The 25,775-nt window shown below is 33.1% G+C and overlaps 1 protein-coding gene and 1 long non-coding RNA gene across 2 annotated transcripts; both read left to right on the top strand.

Moving 5' to 3' along the window:
• Positions 1 to 313: 313 nt before the first annotated feature.
• Positions 314 to 6,943, top strand: LOC127726430 (uncharacterized). Its single transcript, XR_007993540.1, has 3 exons — positions 314 to 423; positions 4,213 to 4,292; positions 6,888 to 6,943. It is a non-coding gene; the product is annotated as an uncharacterized LOC127726430 (long non-coding RNA).
• Positions 6,944 to 6,951: 8 nt separating this feature from the next.
• Positions 6,952 to 8,324, top strand: LOC127726447 (histamine H3 receptor-like; the record flags this gene model as incomplete). Its single annotated transcript, XM_052233823.1, has 1 exon — positions 6,952 to 8,324. A coding segment is annotated over one exon (1,050 nt), but the record flags the coding sequence as incomplete, so codon positions are not given.
• Between the last annotated feature and the right edge of the window lie 17,451 nt (positions 8,325 to 25,775).

Here is a 25,775-nt window from a genome sequence, read left to right as displayed (position 1 = left end):
TTCAGGTTATCCATTTTATCTTTTCCAAAACTATCAAAATCCACACTACGTCTCTGATTATACCGTGTTTCAGTGATACCGCAGATTTATTCACCACAGACTGATATATTGAACCCCTTTTTAAGCTTCAAATATTAATTTTTATATATGAGACATTTGACTTTTCCAATGGTAATCTCAATTTATCATTGATTCCAGCTGATCTGATCTATATTGGTTTTCAAGTATTAATTAGTGGAATGATATCTAGCACCTGAGGCCTTGAGTAAACACTGACTGATTGTGTATTAACTTATTACATAGCTGATCAAACCTTGTTTCTGACATGGATGATTTAATGTTTAAAGTATTCATATGATTTTAGGATAATAACGTTGATATAGATATCTTCATTGGAATAAGAAATTAGGATGAAACAAACTTGTGAGTAATTTATAATTAAGAATTAGCACCGGTTTTTTTTAACTTACGCATGCTTCTGTAAAGTAGTCAAAGAAACACAAATATTATTTTTTTCTTGTAAAGAACGGTAAAGCAGCAAATGTTTCGTACAAAAGACGAACATTTTTCTATGCAAACACATAATATTACTTTATCTGCTGCTTACAAGGAAAAGCAAAAGTTATTAAATACAAACCGTACAAGTCATGGCATATTTGAACAACAAATAGTTTTTTTTTATATATTTGCTTAAATTGTACCGGCTATTTAAACAAACCATTGCCCATACATGTATATGGAGGGAAAACCAACACAATATCACAAATCACATTAAAAACTTGAACCGATAAAGGCACAATGGTATAAAGGAACAATTATAGCTGCTCAGAACAGTTAAACACGTAACTGTGTAAATTTATTTCTTTGAACGCTAACATACAACACAGAAGAAAATTTATATTTAAAAGTATTCAGTAACAAGTTAAGAATTGATATCGCTAGCTATGTGTTGCCTTTTGCATTGACATGGTATGTATACTTATATATATAGATTTTTATAAAATACTTAAAATATCGAAAACGTCAATGAATTAGAACTATTATGCTTCTATTCACTAAGCTTGCAAGTGAAGCATAGAATAATTGGACCATGCGGATTCAGCTACATATGATTACATGTTGACAATAAGGCTTACCGGTATGATAGAGAATTGTGACTTCCGAATCAATAAATGAACCTAGTATGAATATGATAATGATTCTGTTATTCAAACAATTACATCACAAATCTTCAGAGACTACAATGTATAAATTATTTCAATCGTTAACTGCATATGATTATTCACAAACAGAATAGATGATCTCGAGGAATAATTTCATTCTTAAAAAATGCTTCTCCTTGTATTAATGATCATTAAAATGTAATGCAGTTGTCAGGGATGAATTCCGAGTTCGAGAAAAAAGGGTGTGCAATTGTCCTAAATTGTTAAATATCCAATAATGTAACAATACCAAAATCTGAGATGGCATGTAAAAAATAACATGTAATACTTAAGACATGGATAAATAAAGCTCAATGAAACTGTGTAACACTTCTCTTTTCCATGTATTATGTGTACATACCATCTTAAAGGGACAGTTTTTGGTGTGGTTTATGTTGATCAGTCTTTCGTTTTCTAAGTTGTGTTTTGTCTACTTTTGTTTGTCTTCTGTTTTTTTGTCTTTTTTTTTTGGCCATGGTGTTGTTAGTTTATTTTCAACTGAAAATGAATAATAAATTATTAATGAGTTTGGATGTCCCTTTGGTATCTTTCGCCCCTCTCTTATTGGTTCGTGTTGCTTATACCCTAATGTTTCGCAGTTTTAAGTGACCGTGCTGTTTATTTGTAACAATTGCTGTGTTTGTCTTAGAAACTCTGATATTTGGTCATTTATTAGAGTTAAAAGAAGTTATATGTACCAATTGTTAATATTGTTGTAATTTAAAAGAAATAAAGCATTTTCAAATTCACTCCGGTATTATTCCTTGTCTACAGATATATTGTCAACGGTTTTAATAGTTCACATATGATTTTAGTTGGATTGGGGTGGATATTGTTGTACAATCTAAGACTATCGAATGTTGAGTTGTCTTTTGTATTGGAGTTTTTTTTTTTTTTAGATTATACTTAAGCTGTCTTTTCAACGACTAGAACCACACATTTCCTAATCTATAGGTAGGGACAATATTGGTATTCGTTCAAGAGTGTATCAGAACTTACCAGTAGAGACAATATTGGTACTCGTTCAAGAGTGTACCAGAACTTACCAGTAGAGACAATATTGGTACTCGTTCACGAGTGTATCAGAATTTACCTGTAGAGACAATATTGGTACTTGTTCAAGAGTGTATCAGAACTTACTTATCTTTACAAACATAATATTATTAGATTTTCCTTTTTTTATGATATTGCATATTTTACCTTGACATCATTTAAGATATCACTTCATTTAAACATCTCGTGAGATTCTCGTGAACAATATCATTGGTATTTGTATTCCATAGAGGTATGTTACTACATTTATTTAAAGTAAAATATTGATATTTCTTTTCATGTCACAATGTTTTGGTCTTGCTAATGTTCTATACTAAAATAAGTGTCTGATTAACTCTAATCTGTACAAATACTTAAGATTGTCTTTGGTAATGTTTGTTGTTGTCTCATTTTTATATACCACACATTTCCTTCTGTTCAACTCATTGGTCAGTAGCTTATAATTTTACGTCAGACAGGCACTCGTTTAAACAAGACTCAACAGTAGCGTTCAAATCAAATAAGTTGAACGGTAAAATTAATAATGAAATTGAAAAGCATTGAAGACCAAACGTTAAAAGAGTAAATACTGAACATATGTCGTTCTTGTGAGACTTTTTTTTTCTGCTGTCACTGAATGAAAATGTAGGAGATGGTAAGAATCAAAATCATTATACTTTAAGAAGAGCAGTTAAAATTCTAAGTCACAACTAAGACAAAAAGGCAAATAATAATCTGGTATAAAATCAAAATGCGTAAAAAATGAAAACAACACTTTATATATTTAATGGGTCCGAAACGTTTTTCTTGATTTATATAATTACCTTCACCAGGAACGTTCAAAGCTGAATATTTAAATGCCAAGGCTGTATAAGAACGGAACTAGTTGCAGATTTATACGTAGAAAAATTATCTAAAATAATAGCCAAATCCAATTAAAGTCAAATTTGCCTGAGGGAGTTGAACACTTGGTTTCTTTATAAATTCTAACTTTATAAACGGACAATTACAGAAGGGTTTGTTATAAATCATGTCAGTACCGATGTACTGACTACTGAGCCAATAATACTGTAAACAGTAATGTAAATTGTTTTTTGTCCTCTTGTTCATTGGTGGGAATTACATAAGAAACTTTATTTGCTTCATTTACGTATACACATGCATTCAAAATAAATTTTAAAGATAAATTGGCGGCTTTAGTACTTGTACTTCATGTCACGTAATGAAAATTAAACATTCATTGCATACGAAGATAAATATTCTATGCATATTAAAATCATTTTAAAGTCTTAAATCTAATTTGTCCCAGATGATCTGAGATATTTCCAACTCCATAGAAAAGTTTAATTATATACTATTTGTGTAGTCAACATTTATATTGAAATAACTCTAAAGCGATATTAGATTTCAAAATTTTAATTAGATACAATAATACAAGATACTAGAGAACCTAATTAGATACCATAATACAAGATACTAGAGAACCTTAGTAGATACACTAGAGAACCTAAGTAGATACCATAATACAGGATACTAGAGAACTTAATTAGTTACCATAATACAAGATATACTAGAGAACTTAATTAGATACCATAATACAAGATACTAGAGACCCAAATGGATGTCGAACTTATCTTTGTTTTAAGAATGGCAATACAAGGTTACAACTCTTTTGATATTTAGTAAATACCATAGTCACGTGACCATAGTGTTTACTCTCAACATTGTATTATTAAATACCATAGTGTTTACTCTCAACATTGAAAGATTAAATACCATAGTGTTTACTCTCAACATTGTATGATTAAATACCATAGTGTTTACTCTCAACATTGTAAGATTAAATACCACCATAGTGTTTACTCTCAACATTGTAAGATTAAATACCATAGTGTTTACTCTCAACATTGTATGATTAAAATAACCATAGTGTTTACTCTCAACATTGTATGATTAAATGTATTCGAAATATATTTAGGAAATATGAGCAACTACTGCCAGTTATCAATGAAGTCAAAAGTTTGTCTTATGGATTAATACAGTAGAAGAAATTTAGCTGTAAGTATGGTTATGTTATTTATATTTTAAGTACTAATCTGAAGTTGAAAATTTCTGGTTGCAATAATTGGTTCTTCACCTTTAAAAACCAGACATTAGGCGAACAGTTTTTATCTAATTAGTCAAATATTTTCCCTTCAACAGTTATGTATCTGGAAGACGTTAACATTGATAAACAGTAATTTTCATGTGGATTTTAAATCTGTTTTTTTTTCCGTATAACATAAATTGCGAAATCTTCATATGTATGGATGAAAAATGATAACCAATCAATCAATCACTATATATTGTGTATTTCTAGTTCCTAAAAAACAATCAAATTTTTTTATCTCTAGACATTGACTGTTTATGTGCAGTCGTTAATAATGTGTTTTGTCCTTTAGATAATTATAAAGTGTTGAATAAATTAAACAAATAGTATCAAAAATCTATAATCAATAATAAATATCTGATGACGTAACTATATATTATAGTATTCTTGATGTAAACGTTACGATAATCACAGTGGCAATATATTCCTGCCTGTTTACTTGTTAATACGTACATATAATCTCATACAGACAGACATTGGTTCTGTTATTTTAATGGAAACCTCGTGTAAATTGTCAAACGATATTAGTTACTCGTAATTTATAATCTGATCATTTAGTTTTACATTCTAAATGGAAAGTGGATGTACAAGTCCAGGCTTAACATACAAAATGTCAAAACAAGTATTGCATTTTACACAAACATTCACTTAAAAATATATTTTTAACATGCATAAATGTACTTTTTCATTGCTGGCTAACATAATTATATTGAGGCGTATGGTGAGGATGCTTACTATGAAGAAGGAGACGAAAAACAAGAAAAACATAATACATACATTTAAAGTTGGCAGAAAAAAAGTAAAAGACGGTTTTAAAAAAACTATAAAACAAGGAGATAGCTACTGGGTCAATCAAAATTCAAAATTTGAAATCAGATAGACGACACTATTTCAAAAGAACACTACATGACTGTCAGGAACCTGTGATTGAGTGGTTGTCGTTTTTTGCTGTTTCTCATATGTTTTATTCGTTTATTGTTTTGCATAGTTGTTCTTGTGTTGTGTGCTGTTACACCACTGTTCCAGGTTAGGGAGAGTGTTGGCGCTTTCAAACTAGTTTAACCCCGACACATTCTATGTCAGGCATGGGTCTTTAGTTCAGAGTGGTTCGCGTTGGTTCATGTCGGTCATATTTGTTTTTCGTAAATTGTCTGTTATATACTATGCCGTTAGTTTTCTCAATTGAATGCTTCATACTTTTCATGTCGCGGCCTTTTATAACCAATTATACGGTGTGTATTTTTCTCATTGTTGAAGGCCGTACGGTGGCCTATAATTGCTTACATCTACTTCATTTGAACTTTGTGGTTAGTTGTCTCATTGGCAATCATACCACATCTCCTTATTTATATATAGACAACACTATGACAAAAAAACAATAAATGAACAGACAAATGCTTGTTTTGCTTACAAAGTAGTACATATAACATTAAAGCTTGAACAACAGTAAATCCTAATTAAAGCTGAGGATGAAAGCAGATGATTCGAAGGAGATACATGTACATGTAGTAGTTCTTGGTGAAAAGTGTCTAATTGTTCATAACACATATTAACACACGAGTGCAGTGATACAACAAATGATAAAATAACTGTGAATAACATTTTAAAACAGGCTTTTAGGTTCATAATTGTTTCTCGTTTCTCGTTTTTTATATAGATTAGACCGTTGGTTTTCCCGTTTGAATGGTTTTACACTAGTAATTTATGGGGCCCTTTATAGCTTGCTGTTCGGTGTGAGGCAAGGCTCCGTGTTGAAGACCGTACTTTGACCTTTAATGGTTTACTTTTATAAATTTTGACTTGGATGGAGATTTGTCTCATTGGCACTCATACCACATCTTCTTATATCTATTTGCAGCTTTATCCTGCAATCAGCCGACTGTTGTACAAATAACAGTTACACGTATAATGTTTTGCTTTATTGTACTTGTACTCCTGTTACTCCGCTCCCATGTTGAGCAACAGTAAATGTGAATATTTCCTTTTGCGTCACAGATCATTTTGGGGTCTTATTCGCGGTCCGCCTTTTAAACTATGTCGATTTCTTTGAAAAATCAGAGACAACTATTTTGGATTTAAACAACTGAACCTTAAAGTGGCGAGTGTAATTGACAGGATAAAAGCCATGTATGTACATTGTCGGAAATATAAAATTTATTTGTACTCGCTACAAAACAGGAGAAAAGCTCGACGAGTATCGCCTTTCGTCATGTTTCTAAAGCTCGTTCAAATAAATTTTATGTTTTCCCACAATGTACTTATATTGTATTATACATACATGACGTTGTATCAGATTTACTGCGGTGCGGTAAATTAAAGGAAACTTCGGGTATACGCCAATGAGACAGCAACAAAACGACTAATATACAAAATATATCAAAAGATCAACAGCAGGATGCATTGTTTCCCTTTTTTTAAATTGTATCCTGCAATCAGTTATTAATTTACCAGTAACATATATTACTTATACACAGTCATTGAAATCTCGTATCATTCTATTTCAGATAATTAAACATGAACAATTCAACAGTTGGTACAGATGACGAAGATAGTCTTCCGATCTTTCCTTTTTATGTCTATGCCGTATTTGGTACAGTCGGCGGCCTGATTACAATTTTCACAGTGCTTGGGAACCTTCTGACAGTTTTATCCTACATAAGAGATGACAAACTTCACTCAGTGTATAACACGTATATATTAAACTTGGCAATAGCAGATTTTATTCTTGGATTCGTGGTTCTACCGATATATATGGTCTACGAGATCGGACCAAGTTCGTTCTGGTTGGATTACTATCTCTGCAAAGCGTTTTATGTTATAGATTTTACAGTGTGTGTAGAAGGCGTGTTTATGATGATAATAATTAGTTACGATCGCCTGATGCTACTTAGGTGTGGTATTTCGTACCATCAGATTGAGACCAAAAGAAAATGTACTATAGTGATAGCGTTATCGTGGGTCTTAGCATTTCTTGTATATGGACCATCTATTATATTTTGGGACATTTGGCAAGATATGGACGACATTAATGTACCAGGGATGTGCGATGTACAATTCGCACACCATTCCGTTTTCACAACAACAACTGCATTCTTGGAATTTTTTATTCCCTTAATTCTGCTTTCGATTGTTGATATTTCCATTATATCCGAGCTCCGAAAACGGACAAAATTTCGTATTACATCAATATTCAGAAGGAGTTTCAGACGAAGCAGTAAATCAAAATCCGAATCAACGAAATCAAAATCTTCTTTGATATCAGACAATGAATCTAAAGTTGATTCTGTAAAAAGTAAAGACTCTAAAAGGAAAGAAAACAAAACATGTCAAACTGATTATCGAAAACGTAGAGAAAAGAAAGCGATGAAATCGTTAGGTTTACTAATGGCAGTGTTTTTTGTCACATGGGCACCCTATACTATTTATACTATCATCAAATCCGTACAGAAAGGAGACATCGAATTATTGAGTTATGAAGCTTTAACGTGGTTTCTTTGGCTGAAGTCGGCTGTTAATCCGTTGTTATATGCCTTCAACAGTAAAAGATATAGACGGAATTTTAAGTTTTTCCTTTGCTGTATCAAATCACTTCCCTTATTTAAGAAGAACGAAATGTAAATGGCAGGTGTAACAAAACTTGTAATAAACTATAAATCAATAAAACGGCAGTTTATCATTTTAATATCTTCGTCACAAATGTTATGGAGGATCAAGGAATGCACACTATTGGGGAGAGATATGAAATTATCATTAATTATAATCACCAAAAGAAATAATTTCAAAAAGTGAAAGTTCGGAAGTACGAAACATTCCTATAAGAAAATGTATTTGGCAATTGTTTGTAAAAGATGTACATGTATGTAAAAGATTAACAAATAAACCAAGAAAAACGTCATCTTAAAAGATATACATGTATGTAAACGATTAACAAATAAATCAGTTAACACGTCATCTTTCAATATTACAGATACTAATACAACAGTATCCGCCAAATAAAAAAAAATATAGTATGAATATAACAGGTACTGAACCAACACAAAGAAACCGGGATCGTCTTGTTTTAGTCTTAGATACAGGATTTTTTAATAAATGTTATTGGCTTTGAACTAGCTGGCAGTAACTGCGAATACTCTCAGATCTGTATGTTGTGTCTTTTGTTGTTGTGAAGGATGTATAAATACCCTGCCACGTCCTGTCTGTGTTTTTTTGTTGTTGTTTTTCTGCTTTGTATGGATATGATGAGTTAAGCCCTTTTCGATTGATTTTTGTAGCGTATTCTCATAGTGTACTGTTACAAAACTGTCCCAGGTTAAAGGATGGGTTTGGCGCCAGCCAACATGTTTAACCCAGCCACAGTCTGTGTGTACCTGTTCCAAGTCAGAAGCATGTAATTCAGAGCTTGTCGTTTCTTGCTATATACCATATTTGTTTTTCGTTGATTGATTTTTTTACTTAAATCAGACCGTTAGTTTTCTCGTTTGAATTGTTTTACATTTGTCATCTCGGGGTCTTTCATAGCTGAGTATGTGGTATGGGGTGTCTCCTACAAGCTCCCACAACTTTAAGGAATGTTTTGTTTTCAATGCCCTTCAACTTCGTCTTTGATTTGACCTTCCAACAGTGTTGATCCGGGCACCGATTGTGAGTGGTATGTAGACGAAACACGCGTACCAAACTATAAGCCTGGAATCTTTCATGAGTTTCTTCTTGCACCCGTAAGCCGTCAGACAATTGCAGAGAGAAACAAGTTGCCACAAGTAGATTAAATAGTTCTATTCATAATCAATTTCACAGAAACTGAGGGACAATTGATTATTCGGCCTTTATCCCTTTCGACCTTCAAAAATAAAATGAAGTGGAAAAATTTTGAACGCATATAGACAAAAGACAAAAAGACAACTAGAAGTTCTTGAAAAACTATACAGAAAACGGAAGATAAATGAACATACATTGTAAGAATCAATGATCAACTAGTGTGCTTAGGGATGACCGTAAGCAGTTCCTTTTCTACTTGATGGATTTGCTTATGACCAGTTATATATCACGAAATTTCATTCACAAAGACGATCAATGGTTTGTCAGGGGACAGAGAAATGGCCTTTCATATACTTCGTCTGTCCAGCAATTAGACTCTTGTTTAAATAGGGAGTCCGATTTGCTGTGCAGGATGAATAAGTACGCAATCACGTTCGGTCGGAATAGGAGGTTAAATCAAATACCCTATTTAAGGCGAGTGTTATACTCTCAGCTTTCTAAATAACTCTTGCAAGAACTCTTTGAGGAGTATGTTGTTGGCTTGTTGCAAGGAACAATTTTGTGATCCTATAAATGTCCAGCATATCTTCATTTTTAGTTGCATATCAAATCTGTCGGCCTTGATCCCTTTCTACCTACCTTACAGAACCTTCTATTGTATCAATTAAATAAGTTTTTTTCTCGTCCTTAATACAAATCAGATATTTCCCACTGAACGTTAGGTAAGTAGCTTTCAAAGGTTACAGAGTATTTGTTATGGCAAACACATGTCATGGTTTGAAACGTTACAAAACCGGTTATAATGTCAGATGAGACAAGAGTGAAAAATGATTCCACCTGAGGAATTAAACCATAAGTGAAGTTTCTTATCAAGCTATTTGCGATAATTATAAAGCCAACACGTCTGGGAATGTCCTTCACGTATTTATCTAAGGATTTATAGATTAAAAAAAAAGAGGCGTAAGATACCAAAGGAATATTCAAACTCATAGTTCGAAGACAATAAAACTAAATACGTCGTGACAAGAAAATGTAAAACGACGAAAAGGCAAAGATCAGTCTACACAACTCAACATAGAAAACTAAAGACGGAGAAAAAGGATAAACAGTTGTTTAACAGTTACTGCATCTGGTAGTTAATAGTTAACATAAATCCGATAATTAATAGTTTGAACTTTAATACAAAAATGTTTCTTGAACTTTTTTCTGCATTTAAATGATGAATAAGATTGTTCTATGCAATGCGTAATATATTTTGGTGTGGAATGTATGTTAGGGTGAACCCTGTGTTAAGGTGGACCCTGTGTTAAGGTGACCCTTGTGTTAAGGTGAACACTATGTTAAGGTGAACCCTGTGTTAAGGTGACCCTTGTGTTAAGGTGAACACTATGTTAAGGTGAACCCTGTGTTAAGGTGAACCCTGTGTTAAGGTGAACCCTGTGTTAAGGTGAACCCCGTGTTAAGGTGAACCCCGTGTTAAGGTGAACCCTGTGTGGAGGTGAACCCTGTGTTGAGGTGAACCCTGTATTGAGGTGAACCCTGTGTTGAGGTGAACTCTGTGTTAAGGTGAACCCTGTGTTAAGGTTAACCTTGTGTTAAGGTGAACCCTGTGTTAAGGTGAACACTGTGTTAAGGTGAACGCTGTGTTAAGGTGAACCTCGTGTGGTTATTTGGTTTGCTGTCTCATTGACGTGTATAAGGTAGAATAATTACAATTTAATCATCGCTACAAGTCGAAACATACAAGTATTAAAACAATCGGACAATAGTTTTAACATCCACACCAACCGGTAAGTAATAAAACAATTGGGCAATAGTTTAAACAGCCACACCATCCAGTAAGTACTAAAACCATTGGACAATAGTTTTAACAGCCACACCAACCGGTAAGTACTAAAACAATAGGACAATAATTTTAACATCCACGCCAAACGGTAAGTACTAAAACAATTGGACAATAGTTTAAACAGCCACACCAACCGGTAAGTACTAAAACCATTGGACAATAATGTTAACAGCTATACCAACCGTTAAGTACTGAAACAATTAGAAAATAGTTTTAACAGCCACACCAACCGGTAAGACAGTACTAGAACAAATGGACAATAGTTTTAACATCAACACCAACCGGTAAATACTTAAACAATTGGACAATAGTTTAAACAACCACACCAACCGGTAAATACTGAAACTATTGGACAATAGTTTAAACAGCCACACCAACCGGTAAGTACTGAAACCATTGGACAATAGTTTTTACAGCCACACACCAACCGGTAAGTACCAAAACAACTGGACACTAGTTTAAACAACCATACCAACCGGTAAGTACCAAAACAATTGGACAATAGTTAAACAGCCACACCAATCACTCTGAGAAGTTTTTAAAAACCTAATTAAAGGAACCACAGATACAGCTTCCGCCGCCTCATTGTTAAACATATACCTCGAATTTGACAACAATGGTCTTCGCAGTACCAAAATCTATGACAAACGAGACGATTTCAATTTGAAGTTATAAGTTTTCCTCACTTTAGCAGCAATATTCCAACTTTACCCGCGTATGGAGTATACATTTCTCAACTCATATGATATCCAAGAGCTGCAGCTGCTACTCATACTTTGTAAAACTCCATTGTTGTCTGGGTAAAAAAAAAGAGTCACCTAGGGTTTTGTCAAAGAAAGTCTAATCCTTTTTTCTCAAAAAGTTCAGTGGAAAGTACCAAGACTTAATAGATATATATTCAGTGTCTACTTCACAAATAATACAGGATGGTCTAAAGTTATGGATTCTAAGTGCTAACGTGGTGTATAATTGTATTTACTTTACACTTTTCCCTTTATTTATCTTTGTACTATTATGTTCTTTTTCGCCTAATGACTCTTGACATGACTGTGTATATGTGCATCCAGCTATTGGGTTTTGGCTTTGTGCGTTCCTGATGCGGTTGGGTCCAGTGGTACAATTCGGAGTTTTTATAGCACTGTTTTCATTCTGTTTACCATTTAAATATATTTTACTTTATTTGCACTTTATCGGGAAAGCGTATAAAGGTATTAACAAAAGATACAGAACTCCAAGGTAAATTCAAAAAGGGGAAAAAGGTGGGGCGGGTGGGGGGTCTATAAAAAACTGATAAAAATCAAACGTTTGACTTCACCAATCAACGGAACGAATGGAAAACAACTGTCATATTCCTTACTTGGTACAGCCATTTTCCGAAGAACATATGGTGGGTTAAAGCTGATTTTTTATCTGCATGTAAACATCCCACTTTTATGACAGTTGTTTATAGTTCAAAGTGAAAATAATTGGGATCCATATGAAATAATTTTATTATGCTTTGCAAGTATGTTCTATCTTCTACAAACAATTTTGTTGGCGTCTTTGTCAGATTTATTTGTATGTTTGTTTGAATTTTTAAGTCAGTTGTATTTGTATTTGTATTGTCTATGGTGTATGTCACGGTTTACAAAGTTGTAGCTGCAGGATCGCAATCGATGTCAAGTTGACCAATTATGTCTGTTTGAGTTGCTCATATACTGTTGTCAATCTACCAGAGCTATTAACAACTGTCATACAAGTGGAGGTTTAGCAAGCTATACAACTAGGATTAACCCACCATACTCTTATGACCCGACAATTGTTCGTTCAAAGTTCACTTTTAGGATTTTGTATATTTTTATAATTCATGCTTTTTATTATCATTCCGAGTCGTCATTGGTTTTTAATAATTCAATAGTTCATTGTATAGCCAGACTATTTGCTGGGTATTAAATGAAGATTCAAGTCGGTATAAAGTTTAACAATTTAATAAACGATCCAACAAGAATATAAACGATGTTACAATATTGAGTCCGGTGTTTACGGTTCGAGAACCTTTCCAAAACTGAATATATATTATTTTTAAGAAGTATATAAAACAGAATAATAAAGAAATACATGTAGCTACGGATTAAGCAATTATTGTCCATTGTTAAGAAAAAACTGATAAAAACTGTCTTTGACACGTAGATACGAAGTCCATTATCGGATTAGTAGAAACATACATTTTTCAACCAAAAGATATCTGTGTGGGAATATTTGAGCTAATAATGACAATTAAAAGATATAATAATTAAAGTAAGAAAGATGATAGTCCAAATAATTAACATGTTTTCATCCGGTCATACTCTTAAGAAATTGCCCGTACCAAGTCAGGAATATGACAGTTGTTTTCCATTCTTCCCTTTGGTTGATATACTAGTACTTGAGCGTTTGATTTTGTCAGGTTTTGTACAACTTTTTGAATTTACCTTGGAGTTTTTGTTCATACTTAAATTTCTGAAGTGGTTATTTATATGTCTTTGTCAATTGTTGACATTTGTGAAGCATTGTGAAAACAATTAAGTCTACACAGAAGGTTGTGTTTACACAATCCTCCAGAAATATAACTGTTACAAACGCAATCTATTTGAAAAAGAGAATTTCTATTTTATTCTCTTTTTTCAATGTTTACTATTTGTGTGACCAAAATGTTGAAACAAACGTTATAATGGCATGATTGTAGCACATGTATTTGATGATGGCATCAAATAACTCTACAAAAATAAAATTGGAGAACAATCTCCACAAATGAACACGTTTTACTGTAGTTGTACAAGAAACGTAGAAATTATTTGTTAACAAGTATTGGGGAAATTTCCCCACAAAGTTGATAACCAAACGAATATCAATAGACTTTGGACAATTCCCCAATAAGATTATAACCAACAATAAAATCAATAGAATGGGGAAAATTCCCCAAAAAGATGATAACCAACATAAATAAAAAGACTGGGAAAATCTCCCCATAATAATGATAGCCAACAAGAATTCATTAGACTGGGGAAATTTCCCCAAAAAGATGATAACCAACAAGAAATCAATAGACTTGGGAAATTTCCCCAAAAAGATGATAACCAACAAGAAATCAATAGACTTGGGAAATTTCCCCAAAAAGATCATGATAACCAACAAAAAATCAATAGACTGGGGAAATCTCAACATACTGGTGATAACCAACAAGAAATAATTAGACTGGGGAAATTTCCCCAAAAAGATGATAACCAACAAGAAACCAATAGACTGGGGAAATTTCCCCAAAAAGATGATAACGAAAAAGAAATCAATAGAATGGGGAAATTTCCCCAAAAAGATGGTTACCAACAAGAAATCAATAGACTGGGTAAATTTCCCCAAAAAGATGATAACCAACAAGAAATCAATAGACTGGGGAAATTTCCCCAAAAAGATAACAAAATAGTAATCAGTAGGGTAAGGAATTGTCCCCACAGAGATGATAACCAAAATTATTTCATAGGCTTGTTGAAAATCCAAATGCATTGCACAATTACAACAGCGATACATATGTCGTCTTACAGATACAGTAAGAAGAGAAAATGGGGAACATTTTCACAAGCAGATAACACGAAGAGAAACATTGACTGAGAATACAACAAACATCGCAGATAAATACGATACAGTACACGAAATGGGGCAGTTTCCTCTTCTTTAATTGTAATCATGGATATCGGGGCCTTTTGCAGTCGACTATACGACATGTACGATATGGTTTTTCTAATGATGAAGGCCGTACGGTTGCCTATAAGTCCTGAAATCCGCTTCCTTTATAAACTTTGATGGATAGTTGTTTCATGTCAATCATACCAGATCTCCTCATTATATATAGCTAAGAGTTAACTCATATGCTGTAATCTGATGAAAATCCCCGCCTGTTTGAAAAATTGTACACGCTCATGGAGACCATGGAAAACAATTGACACATATGAAGAGAGTTGACATTTTTGCATAATATGGTTTTAATTTCAACCGTTTAACATCTACAGCATATATTATAAAGCAAACATAAAGCAAACCAATTAAAACAGATTTAAACATGTTTAATAGAAAAGTTCTTTCAGTTTTTTTGGTGTCCTCATTCAACAACAATAGATCATGTCTTGAGTTGGAGTCTTCTTTTCCTTTCCTGTAAATAGATAAATTGGTGATACAAAATATTGCGTCATGTATCAGACAGTGTGACGTTACGCTATTATGACGTATTTATAAATAACACTACTTTTTTTACGCATTTACCTGCATTAAGTTTCCTATCTTCGATATTTTTTTTCATTTATACGATGGACAGTCAACAGCATTATTTAATCGCGATTTCATCCAAGATTAAGACTCTTGACTTTATTGATTCGACCTTTTGAGTGTTACAAATAACTTAGAATATATATAAAGACACTTATTTTTCATCCGAAGATTCCAACATTGAAGATCGGCTTGTGATGGTCCGTATGATAAATGATTTTATAAAGCGTGTTCTGTGGTTATCTTTAGCCAGTCAAACTACGATTAATATAAAAACAAGAGGCTCTCAAGAGCCTGAATCGCTCACCTGTAATTGTTTGCTTAAATCTTTCGTCAATGTTTATTTTTGCTTTTCAATATATATTAATGAATGTCTTAAAACTTCCATTGAAATGTTCTTTGTATCTGTCATATTTTCTTCAAAATCAAAGAAATGCATTTTAGCCATAGTGGCTATGTTTCTTGGCGTACAAGAAAAGAAAATACAAATTTTATACTAGATACTCTGAAACGAAAGTAAGCAAACTAAATGAACAAATTGTGAAAAATTTATTTTAAAGGGCAATAACTCCTAAAGGGGACAATTGACAATTTTGGTCATACGACCTTATTTGTAGATCTTACTTTGCTGAACATTTTTGCTGTTTAAAGTTTATCTTTATCATTAATAATATTCAAGATAATAACCAAAATCTGCAAAATTTCCTTAAAATTACCAATTAAGTGGTAGCAATCCAACAATGGGTTGTTAGATTCATCTGAAAATTTCAGATCTGACAGAGCTTGGCCTAATTAACATTTTTACCCCTCATCAGATTAGCTCTAAATGCTTTGGTTTTTGAGATATAAGCCAAAAATTCCATTTTACCCCTACGTTCTATTTTTAGCCATGGCGGCCATTTTTTTTACAAAACAGAAAATAAAACACAAACTTTATTCTAGATACCCTTAGAATCATTCAGCTTAAGTTTGGTTGGTATTGGTTCAGTAGTTTCAGAGAAGAAGATTTTTTAAAGTTGGAAAACGTGATAAACAAATTGTGTAAAATTGTCCTTAAAGGGCAATAACTCCTTAAGGGATCAATAGACAATTTTGACCATATGAACTTATTTGTAGATCTTACCTTGCTGAACATTTTTGCTGTTCACAGTTTATCTTTGTCATTAATAATATTCAAGATAATAACCAAAAACTGCAAAATTTCCTTAAATTTACCAATTTAGTGGCAGCAACCCAACAATGGGTTATCAGATTCAACTGAAAATTTCAGGGCATATAGAACTTCACCTAATGAACACTTTAACCCCATATCAGATTTGCTCTAAATGCTTTGGTTTTTGAGATATAAGCCAAAAACTGCATTTTACCCCCTATGTTCTATTTTTAGCCATGGCGGCCATGTTATTTGACGAAACAGTAAATAAAACACAAAGTTTATTCTAGATACCCTAAGCATCATTCATCTAAAGTTTGGTTGGAATTGGTTCAGTAGTTTCAGAGGAGAAGATGTTTGAAATAGTTTACACCAGACAGACGACGACGGACGCCAAGTGATGGCAAAAGCTCACCGTTCTTTCGGAACGGTGAGCTAAAAAAGTATAGGTTTCGAATTTTTGCATGAAATAATCCACAGAAAATAAGTCATTTTTGTTTCATTTACAGTAACGTTATACGTTAAACAGTAACACAAGCAGCAGAAAATGAGAGTAAAACTCAATAAACGCTTTCCTTTAATTTTAATTTGCTTGGTTTTTGACTGCTACGAAGGATGTCATGGGCAAGAATCGTCAAGCTCAATATATAAATTTGGGCATATCCAGTTTTGCAATTATATCATCTTGATCATATGTTCCCGTTCATACATGAATTCGGAAGATCTTTTTACAATGAAACCTGTTAAATAGACAGGAAATATTCTTTTGCTGCTATAGAATGGATGATATTGGAAGGGATGCATGGGTGGATTGTCTCGAATACTGAAACATGGTGGACACTGTTTTAACTGTATTCCTCTATCATTTAAATATTGCCTTCTTTCTATATTATCCCATATATATTGACATAAGTATTTGTGAATTCGTTGTCTAGCTTGGGAAACTATAACAGGCCTATACCGTATAGTGAGCTGTCAGAAGCGATGTAACAACATAACATAAGAACAAACTATGAAAATTAATTTCAAATGGCTTGATTCATTAGATTAGCATCCAGCACAAAACAAAATTCTCATAGACAAAGGACACGAAGTATCGATCTCAGAGTTATCTTATTCAGTACTTCAGTCTAGTGAAAGGCCAATAACATATGCATCACATTAATTTCTCTCATGTTAAGATGCAAATTTTGCTGTTAATATTCGCTGCTTTTATTTCTTTTGTAAATTTTAAAAAACCCTTTTTGACACGACTTCTTTGTGCTGATGCAGTCTGAAGCAATCACAAATCAATCAATCAACCAATCAATCAAAGACACTGTAGTGAATTGTGTCGCCTTTCACTTTCAATCAGACTTTATAAGTACTTGTCTCTTAAATGTAACGTTGTTCTCTTTGTGATATTGAAACATAGCGCAAAAAATAAATGTATATAAGAAAATAAAAATTCTATAAAATGTGTTACAATATTTCATAACTTAATTTCAACATGTCTGAGGGACCAATACCCTACTTAATCAACGGACTATCCCCTATGAAACGTTATGCAAACTCCTGTCCCCGATAGTCCGAATGATGCCCTCGAGGTTTCGATTAATGTGTCTAGTAGATCGATGCGAAAGGTACTTTGTATACAGCTCAGCATATTTTCATAAGTCTAATACGTTTCAATTATTCTAAGAAGTGTGATGGTAACCTTGAATTTAAATTCATAATTCTGACGATTAAAGATCATAATAATATTGATGGATAACTGTTGAGATCAAGGAAAAGTAAATGGGGATGCCAATTGAACTTTAAATGATATAAATTAATCATATGGTCACCTCTCGTAGCGTTTATAATGACTGCTTCCTGAACATACTGTATTTCAAAAGATTAATGTCAAACGGTATATATTGCCGATGTTTTTGTTAATCTACAAATCTACAATTCATCTCCTCTCAGCTGATGATATCGAAAAGGCAACCAAAGGAGGCGATAATAAGTGCTGCAGCTGCTTATAAATTGCCGATATCTATTGATACATGATAAGCATCATTACTATAGTTGATAATTATATAAATAAGAAGATATATGGTATTATTGTCACTGAGAAAACTCTCCACAAGTGACCAAATGGCACAGAAATTAACAACTACATACAGCCTTCAATAATGAGTAAAACCCATACCTTATAGTCAGCTATAAACGGCCTCGAAATTACAAATGTAAATCAAATCAAACTAGAAAACTAAATTATGAACTAAATAAGGAACGAACAACTTATATGATACACAGCATGAAATGCCAACCCCTGAATTACAAACTCCTGACTTGGGACAGGCAAAGATTGAATGTGGCGGGGTTACACAGTTTGAAGGTTACAATAATAGCTCAATTATTCGTAATGCTTTTTCCGAATGGTGCCAGTGGTGTTCCGTGTTTTATTTCTCGACTTGAAGACTACACAAACTAGGAAAAAAAACGAATGCCTCTTCTTCGTTCTAATTGATCATGTTGATATAAAATAGAATTTGAAATGAAGTTCTGTGTAAAACATTTCTTTATATTTTAATATACCTTGCCTGTAATACTATTTTGTCATTGGATAGTGTAGGTTTTGAAGTCAGATCTTGGAAAGGTTCTATTAGATTTATTCAATGCATCTATAGACTCTGCATGGCCTGTATACCAGTGCATGCTATATAGACACATGTCTTTGTTTTTTGTCGACTATTTGTTGTGAATTAGGTCGTTTGTTTTCTAAGTGAATTGTTACATGATTTTGAGGTCGGGACTTTTTACATAGCCGACTATAAAGTACGGGTTTACTTATATATTGTTGAAGGCCGGATGGTTGCATATAATAATTATTGCATACATCATCTTCATTTTAGCTTTGGTCGATTGTTCTCTCATTGGCAATCATACCACGTACATCTACTTATATTTATATAGCTCCAAAAAAAAACGGTATAATCATGGTAATAGAAAATGCGAGAATACCAATTTTATTCGTATTAACCAAGAAAACCATAAAGTCCTACAAATCTCTCTAAACAAACAAAACAAAACCCGAAACAAACAAACGTATTCTGATGATACATATATTACAAAGTTTAAGTTAAAGAAATATTTTGAATCTTAAATAACAGTACCTGAACGTATCACTCTTTACGCATTGTTATGCTCCTGGTAGGTTTTGTTGTCTTTACTTTTCTCACTACTTAAGTTTACTACATAATATCCAAACACAATTTATGATTATCGTTCACAAATGTAAAAATAAGTGTCTAAATCATTTATAACGAAAAACATTACGGTTTACTGTGTGCCTGTATAATCTTGATAATTCCCCACAACACTAAATGCTTTTCAATCACAGCATGATTTTACTACAGATCTCGGAAACAGCCGTCATCATCTCGTCTGCACATCTAACTTAATGTACGCGTGAAATTTCACATTTATAATGCTGCCATATGTTGTTGTGTATTTTAATGAATGTTCGATGCCATCTACGACAAAAGAAGTGACAGCGAAAATAAGAACAAAATTGGCGACAGGTATGTTTTATACATGATTAACAAATATTTATAACTGGGGCTGTACAATGAATTGCCACTTGTTGAAATAAACGATGAAAAATCTAAGAATTAATTCAATGATCTTCAATCGTGTTCAAAATTGATGCATCGATCTTTAAAGACATCGAAAAAGTAGAAAATTTAAATCCTTAAACGCTGTACGAGTATAAGACATGAAATTTTATCTTTTGTGATTTAGAAGTTAAAATGTATATGTAGTCAATAACGGGTTAAGTGTACTAAATGCATGTTTTTAAGTGAATACGTGTGACGTCTATTTTACTGCTCTTTGGTCAAGTTGTTGTTGATACATTCCCCATTCCCATCCTCAATTTTAACAAAGCTTATACATATAGTGTTAATATACTGTAACAGCAACCCAATAATACACCATTATTCTTCCTTTTATGATACTAGCCATTCGAAAAGAATCAGTTTTAATGCATATTTTCTCCGAGGAAGGGGGGTGAAATATTATTGTTTACGTACTGACAACTGCAGTGGCGGATATACTTGGAGTAACAGAGGGCTACGTTTCCCTCCCCATCGCAAGGTCAAGGTCACCAGCAAACTTTCTAACACAATAGACCAGTTTCACATAAGCGACTTATCAACGCTGATCTCGAAATCCCATGCTTGTTTGAGTTTAAATCCCGCGATAATTAACGATATCATACGTGACAGGGGGCACATTTGCGCTTTTTACCTATAGACGTCTAGATACTTGTAATTTTAATGGATTAATAAATTGAACTTATATCTGTGGTTAGTTGTTGAAATTGACATAGTCATAGAGTTTAAAGTTATCGACTAGTAATGATCATGATCGTTATAACTGTCGGTTAATTAAAAAACTTTTAAACATGATTGTGCTATAAAATGACTATCAAACGTTTAACCATAATGAAAATTATGACTATGTCTGGTAGGTCAAACCTACCGGTCCAAAGCCCGGATAAAATAGGAGAATAGCCATGTAATTAAAGAAGCAAATACTGTAAAAGCGCAAATGTCCTTTTTTTAAAAGCGCAAATGTCCTAAAAATTGAAGAGCAAGTGTCCATTAAAAAAGCGCAAATGTCCTATGAAAAAGCGCAAACATCCCGCGCCGGACTATTTAGCAACACAATAATAAATCAATCGATCATAATATACATCTCTCTCTCGTGGTGTATGCTGGAGGTTATTTATAATTTCAAGTAATTGATAATCGTTTATTTTATATATTCAGAACAAATAGTTTGACCTTTTTAGATAACAACACAAATTTAAAATAAAAAAGGTGGTATGATTGCAAACGAGACAACTATCCACCAGAGCCATATGACAGACGAAAGCATCCATATGTCACCATACAGCCCTTGACAATGAGAAAATCTCTACCGACTCATATTAAGCTCTAAAAGGTCCCGAAACAAAACAATTTAAACGAGAAAATAATCAAGTCATCCTGTTGCTGTAAAGAGTTCATCTTCTTATCTTTATATTAAAGCGTTCAAGTGAACAATTTTAAGTTCCTACTTCCATTGGTCTGCACAAAAAACTAATGTCAACAATAACAACTAAATATCAAAAACCTTGATATATAACAATATTTAACAGAACTTTCAATACATTTAAATAATCAAATAGTGCCAAAGTCGTAACTCCACTACTAACCGTGTATTGAAATAAGCCCCGCCTTCCTGTTAATTGTAAATGACATGTAGCAGACAGGGCCCTGGCTCCGTGTTGAAGACCGTACATTGACTTAAAATTCCTATCTTTTTATACATTGTGACTTGGATTGAGAGTTGTCAGCAACCAGAGTAATTTTCTACATAGTTTCAAGGTTAAAGGGCTTTGATCGGAAAAATATCAAATATTTTGATTATTTGTTAACTGAAAGTCCAATGCCAAATATTTCATGCAACGAGAAACAAAAACACAAATTGCTTAACTTACGGTGTAAGATGTTTCAGAACTGTTAACTATTTACACACATACATATGACATAAATAAATTAAAATTTGGTTCCCATGATAACATTTTAAGAATAAAAACCAATATTATCATGATTATACTGTTTAAAGCCCATGATGGTGATCGTTCTTTAAATGCATCAAGAAATATTTAAAGTCATTCTTAAAAAAATTGTCATACGTCGGAGTAATGTCAGACTAGGTTGAATGTTTCGGTTATTACCAACATGAGCAACACGACGGGTGTCACATGTGGAGCAGGATCTGCTAACCCTTCCGGAGAACTTGAGATTATCCCCAGTTTTTGGTGGGGTTCGTGTTGCCTAGTCTTTATTTTTCTACGTTGTGTTTTGTGTACTTTCGTTTGTCTGTTTATCTTTTTCTTTTGTAGCCATTGCGTTGTCAGTTTGTTTTCGATTTATGAGTTTTGAATTTCCCTCTCTCTCTTAATGTTGTTTATAACTTTGGAATTATTATAAAAGGTGTAACAATTCATCAGCCTCGTAACCTTCTAATGCTATGTAGAAGTCATCACCTGCTTGGAATTAGTTGATAAATACGTTAATGACATTTTTCTACACTGAGACGAGAGAGAAAACATATTCTTGAACATTCGAAAAAAAATGTACAACCTTTAACTTTAATTTGAGCAATATAATACTTTCATGGTATGCTGAAGAAGAACATGTAGTGACTATTAATATAATACGTAACACTGAATAATGCTGATAATGAAACATTTTTTATTTTTCAAGTTGTTACCATTTGAAATTGTTTTTTTTTTCAATTTCCCCATAGACTTCTATAGTAATACCGTTCCATTTTGATACCCCAAAAATTACTTTCCATTCCGCATCTTACAAAACTTTATTTGTATTCTAAATTTTCAAAAATGTTAAGAAATTTGTTTGATATACATTGTTGATTTACTTCATGCACTGCAAGTTGGCGTTAATGATGACAGAAATACAAAACTGAAGCCCGCTTTACTTCAAAGCCATAATTTCGATAAGTATGGTATATATAACCATCCGGTTATCAGGTTTATCAAAACATTTGTACATAATTCCGGTCAAACTTCTATCACGATGAATTACTAAATATGTGGAGTCGAGTGTAATGCTGATTCAAATTATTATTATCTATAAATCTTACATTACTTTGATTTACTTGAAAATTAATTGAACTTGTATGATTTAAAATTAATAATAAAATGACTTTAAATTGTGCATCTACAGTGTTTATTCGAGAATAGAAATATCATGGTTACCTATAGACTTCTACAAGCCGAAAATAAAAATCCTTACTTACGTATAGAGTGCATGCGGAATTTAATTTTTATAATTAAGCAACCACTAAATTTTGAAATGTAGGCCTTTCATCCAGATCGACCCCCGGCTGAACCAAAGTACAAAAATATACGACAAAAGTGACGATTTTTCGTTCCTAATTGTTAACTTTCCTTCTTTTTTTTTGGACGGTGGTATTCTTTCTGCACCATCTTACGGTGTTTATGCATCACAACTCGTTCGCTATGCCCGTGTTTGTTGTGACGTCTCGGATTATAATGAACGTAATCTATGCATAACTGGTAAATTATTAAGTCAGGGATTTCGTTACCAAATTATTTAAAATCTTTAGTAAACTCTTCCATAGATATTTAGATTTGGTTTGGAAGCTTGGTTGTATTTTTATCGGAAAGCACATCCTAGTTTTTACGGAGATGTACATGTAGTTTGCCGAGCCTGGAAATTCAGATACGATCCGGGTAAACTTATCGGTAATTTCTTTTTATTAAAGTTATTCTAAAAGGTTACCAATTCAACGCTATAATAAGATCTTTTTGTACTGTTTTCATTGGTATATTGGTTATCAGTAAATTAAAATCAAACTAAATATTAATTTAAATACTAGGCACATTCATTTATGGTAAATCTATACACCAAATCAATTAGATGTTGTATGTGAACTTATTGATATTTTAGTCTTAGATGCATGATTTTATTAGTTACTATTGGCTTTGAACTAGTTGTCAATAACTGCCAGTACACTCAGATCTGTACTGAGTGTACTCTGTAATGCAGTGGTTGTCGTTTGTTTATGTGTGACATATCTGTTTTTCGTTCATTTTGTGTACATAAATTGGGCCGTTAGTTTTCTTGGTTGAATTGTTTTACGTTGTCATTTCGGGGCCTTTTATAGCTGACTATGCGGTATGGGCTTTGCTCATTGTTGAAGGCCGTACGTTGACCTATAGTTGTTATTTTCTGTGTCATTTGGTCTCTTGTGGAGAGTTGTCTCATTCGCAATCATACCACATCTTCCTTTTTATATTTAGTGTCTTTTTTGTAGTGGGGATGTATAGGTACCCTGCCACGTCTACTCTGCGTTTTCGTTAGATGTATTCCTGCTTTGTTTAGGTCTATCGACTTTACCCATTTTCAACTGATTTGTATAGTTCGTTCTTATGTTGTACTGTTACACCACTATCCCAGGTTAGGGGAAGGTTGGCGCGCCTTTAAACTTGTTTAACCACGCCACATTCTGTATGTACTTGTCCCAAGTCAGGAGCCCGTAATTCAGTGGTTGTCGTTTATTGCTGTATATCATATTTGTTTTGCGTTCATTATTTTGCACATAAATCATGCTGCTAGTTTTCTTGTTTGAATTTTTTTACATTTGTCATTTCAGTGCCTATAACAGCTAACTATGCGGTATGGGTTTTACCAGAAGTCCATTACTAGACGTCTAGTAATGGACTTCTGGTTTTGCTCATTGTTGAAGGGCGTACGATGACCTATAGTTGTAAATTTCTGTGTTATTTTGTCTCTTGAAAAGATTTGTCTCATTAGCAATCGTACCACATCTTCTTATTTTTACAATGACATATTATACATATAGATTAGACCGTTAAATTTCCTGTTTGAATGGTTTAACACTAGTCATTTTTGGGGCCCTTTATAGCTTGCTGTTCGGTGTGAGCTAAGGCTCCGTGTTGAGGACCGTACTTTGACCTATAATTGTTTACTTTTTACAAATTGTGACTTGGATGGAGAGTTGTCTCATTGGCACTCATACCACATCTTCTTATATCTATATATTATGATGAAATGGACAAACGAATAAACTATTTAATAACAAAGCCTCGTCTCAATTTTTATGATATTCTTAATCTATGAAAATTCTGTTTTGATCTCCTTGCATACAATGTCGTACAGTAAGCCACCGATTAGTTCCAAATTATAATTTATGTTTATGCGTTAAGTATACAATTCCTTGGCGTTACATAGTATCTACATAGTTCACAGGTGGTCATATTCATCTATAATATTCTGGTCATCAGATAAGTTCATGATGTGAAGACAAATAAACAAACATTTGACTAAATTATTTATTGGTTAACTATATGTGCTGGCTACGTAAGGTTGAAAGGAGTGTCGATAACGAGATAAAAATATTTAATCTCATTTTCCTACTACGTCACGTTAATGTTTAGAAGCAACGCAATTCAGTGTCAGATCAGGTTGGTCGGATCATTTAGGGGGTCCTTGGGTTGGAACTCCCCGCCCCTTTTATCCTGGTTTGGGAACCCCTCCCCCTTTTTTGAAATCGCCCCTGCAATCGTCATAATCACACCTTGCTTTTCCGATAAATTCGTCACGTCTTAAATACTTTCCACTATTTGCACCTTTCATAACTTCATTATGAAGAAATTTCACTTTCAATATACAATAAACAAGTTTGGTCAGATAAATGTAGAGACACCACAGAGAGAGATTTATATTATTGAAAAACTGATAAAAGTTACATTGCCGTTCCCTCTTTAAAGACGTT

The sequence above is a fragment of the Mytilus californianus genome, unplaced genomic scaffold (assembly GCF_021869535.1).
Source record: "Mytilus californianus isolate M0D057914Y unplaced genomic scaffold, xbMytCali1.0.p SCAF_17, whole genome shotgun sequence".
NCBI lineage: Eukaryota > Metazoa > Mollusca > Bivalvia > Mytilida > Mytilidae > Mytilus > Mytilus californianus.
This window is presented reverse-complemented; position numbering and strand designations above follow the sequence as displayed.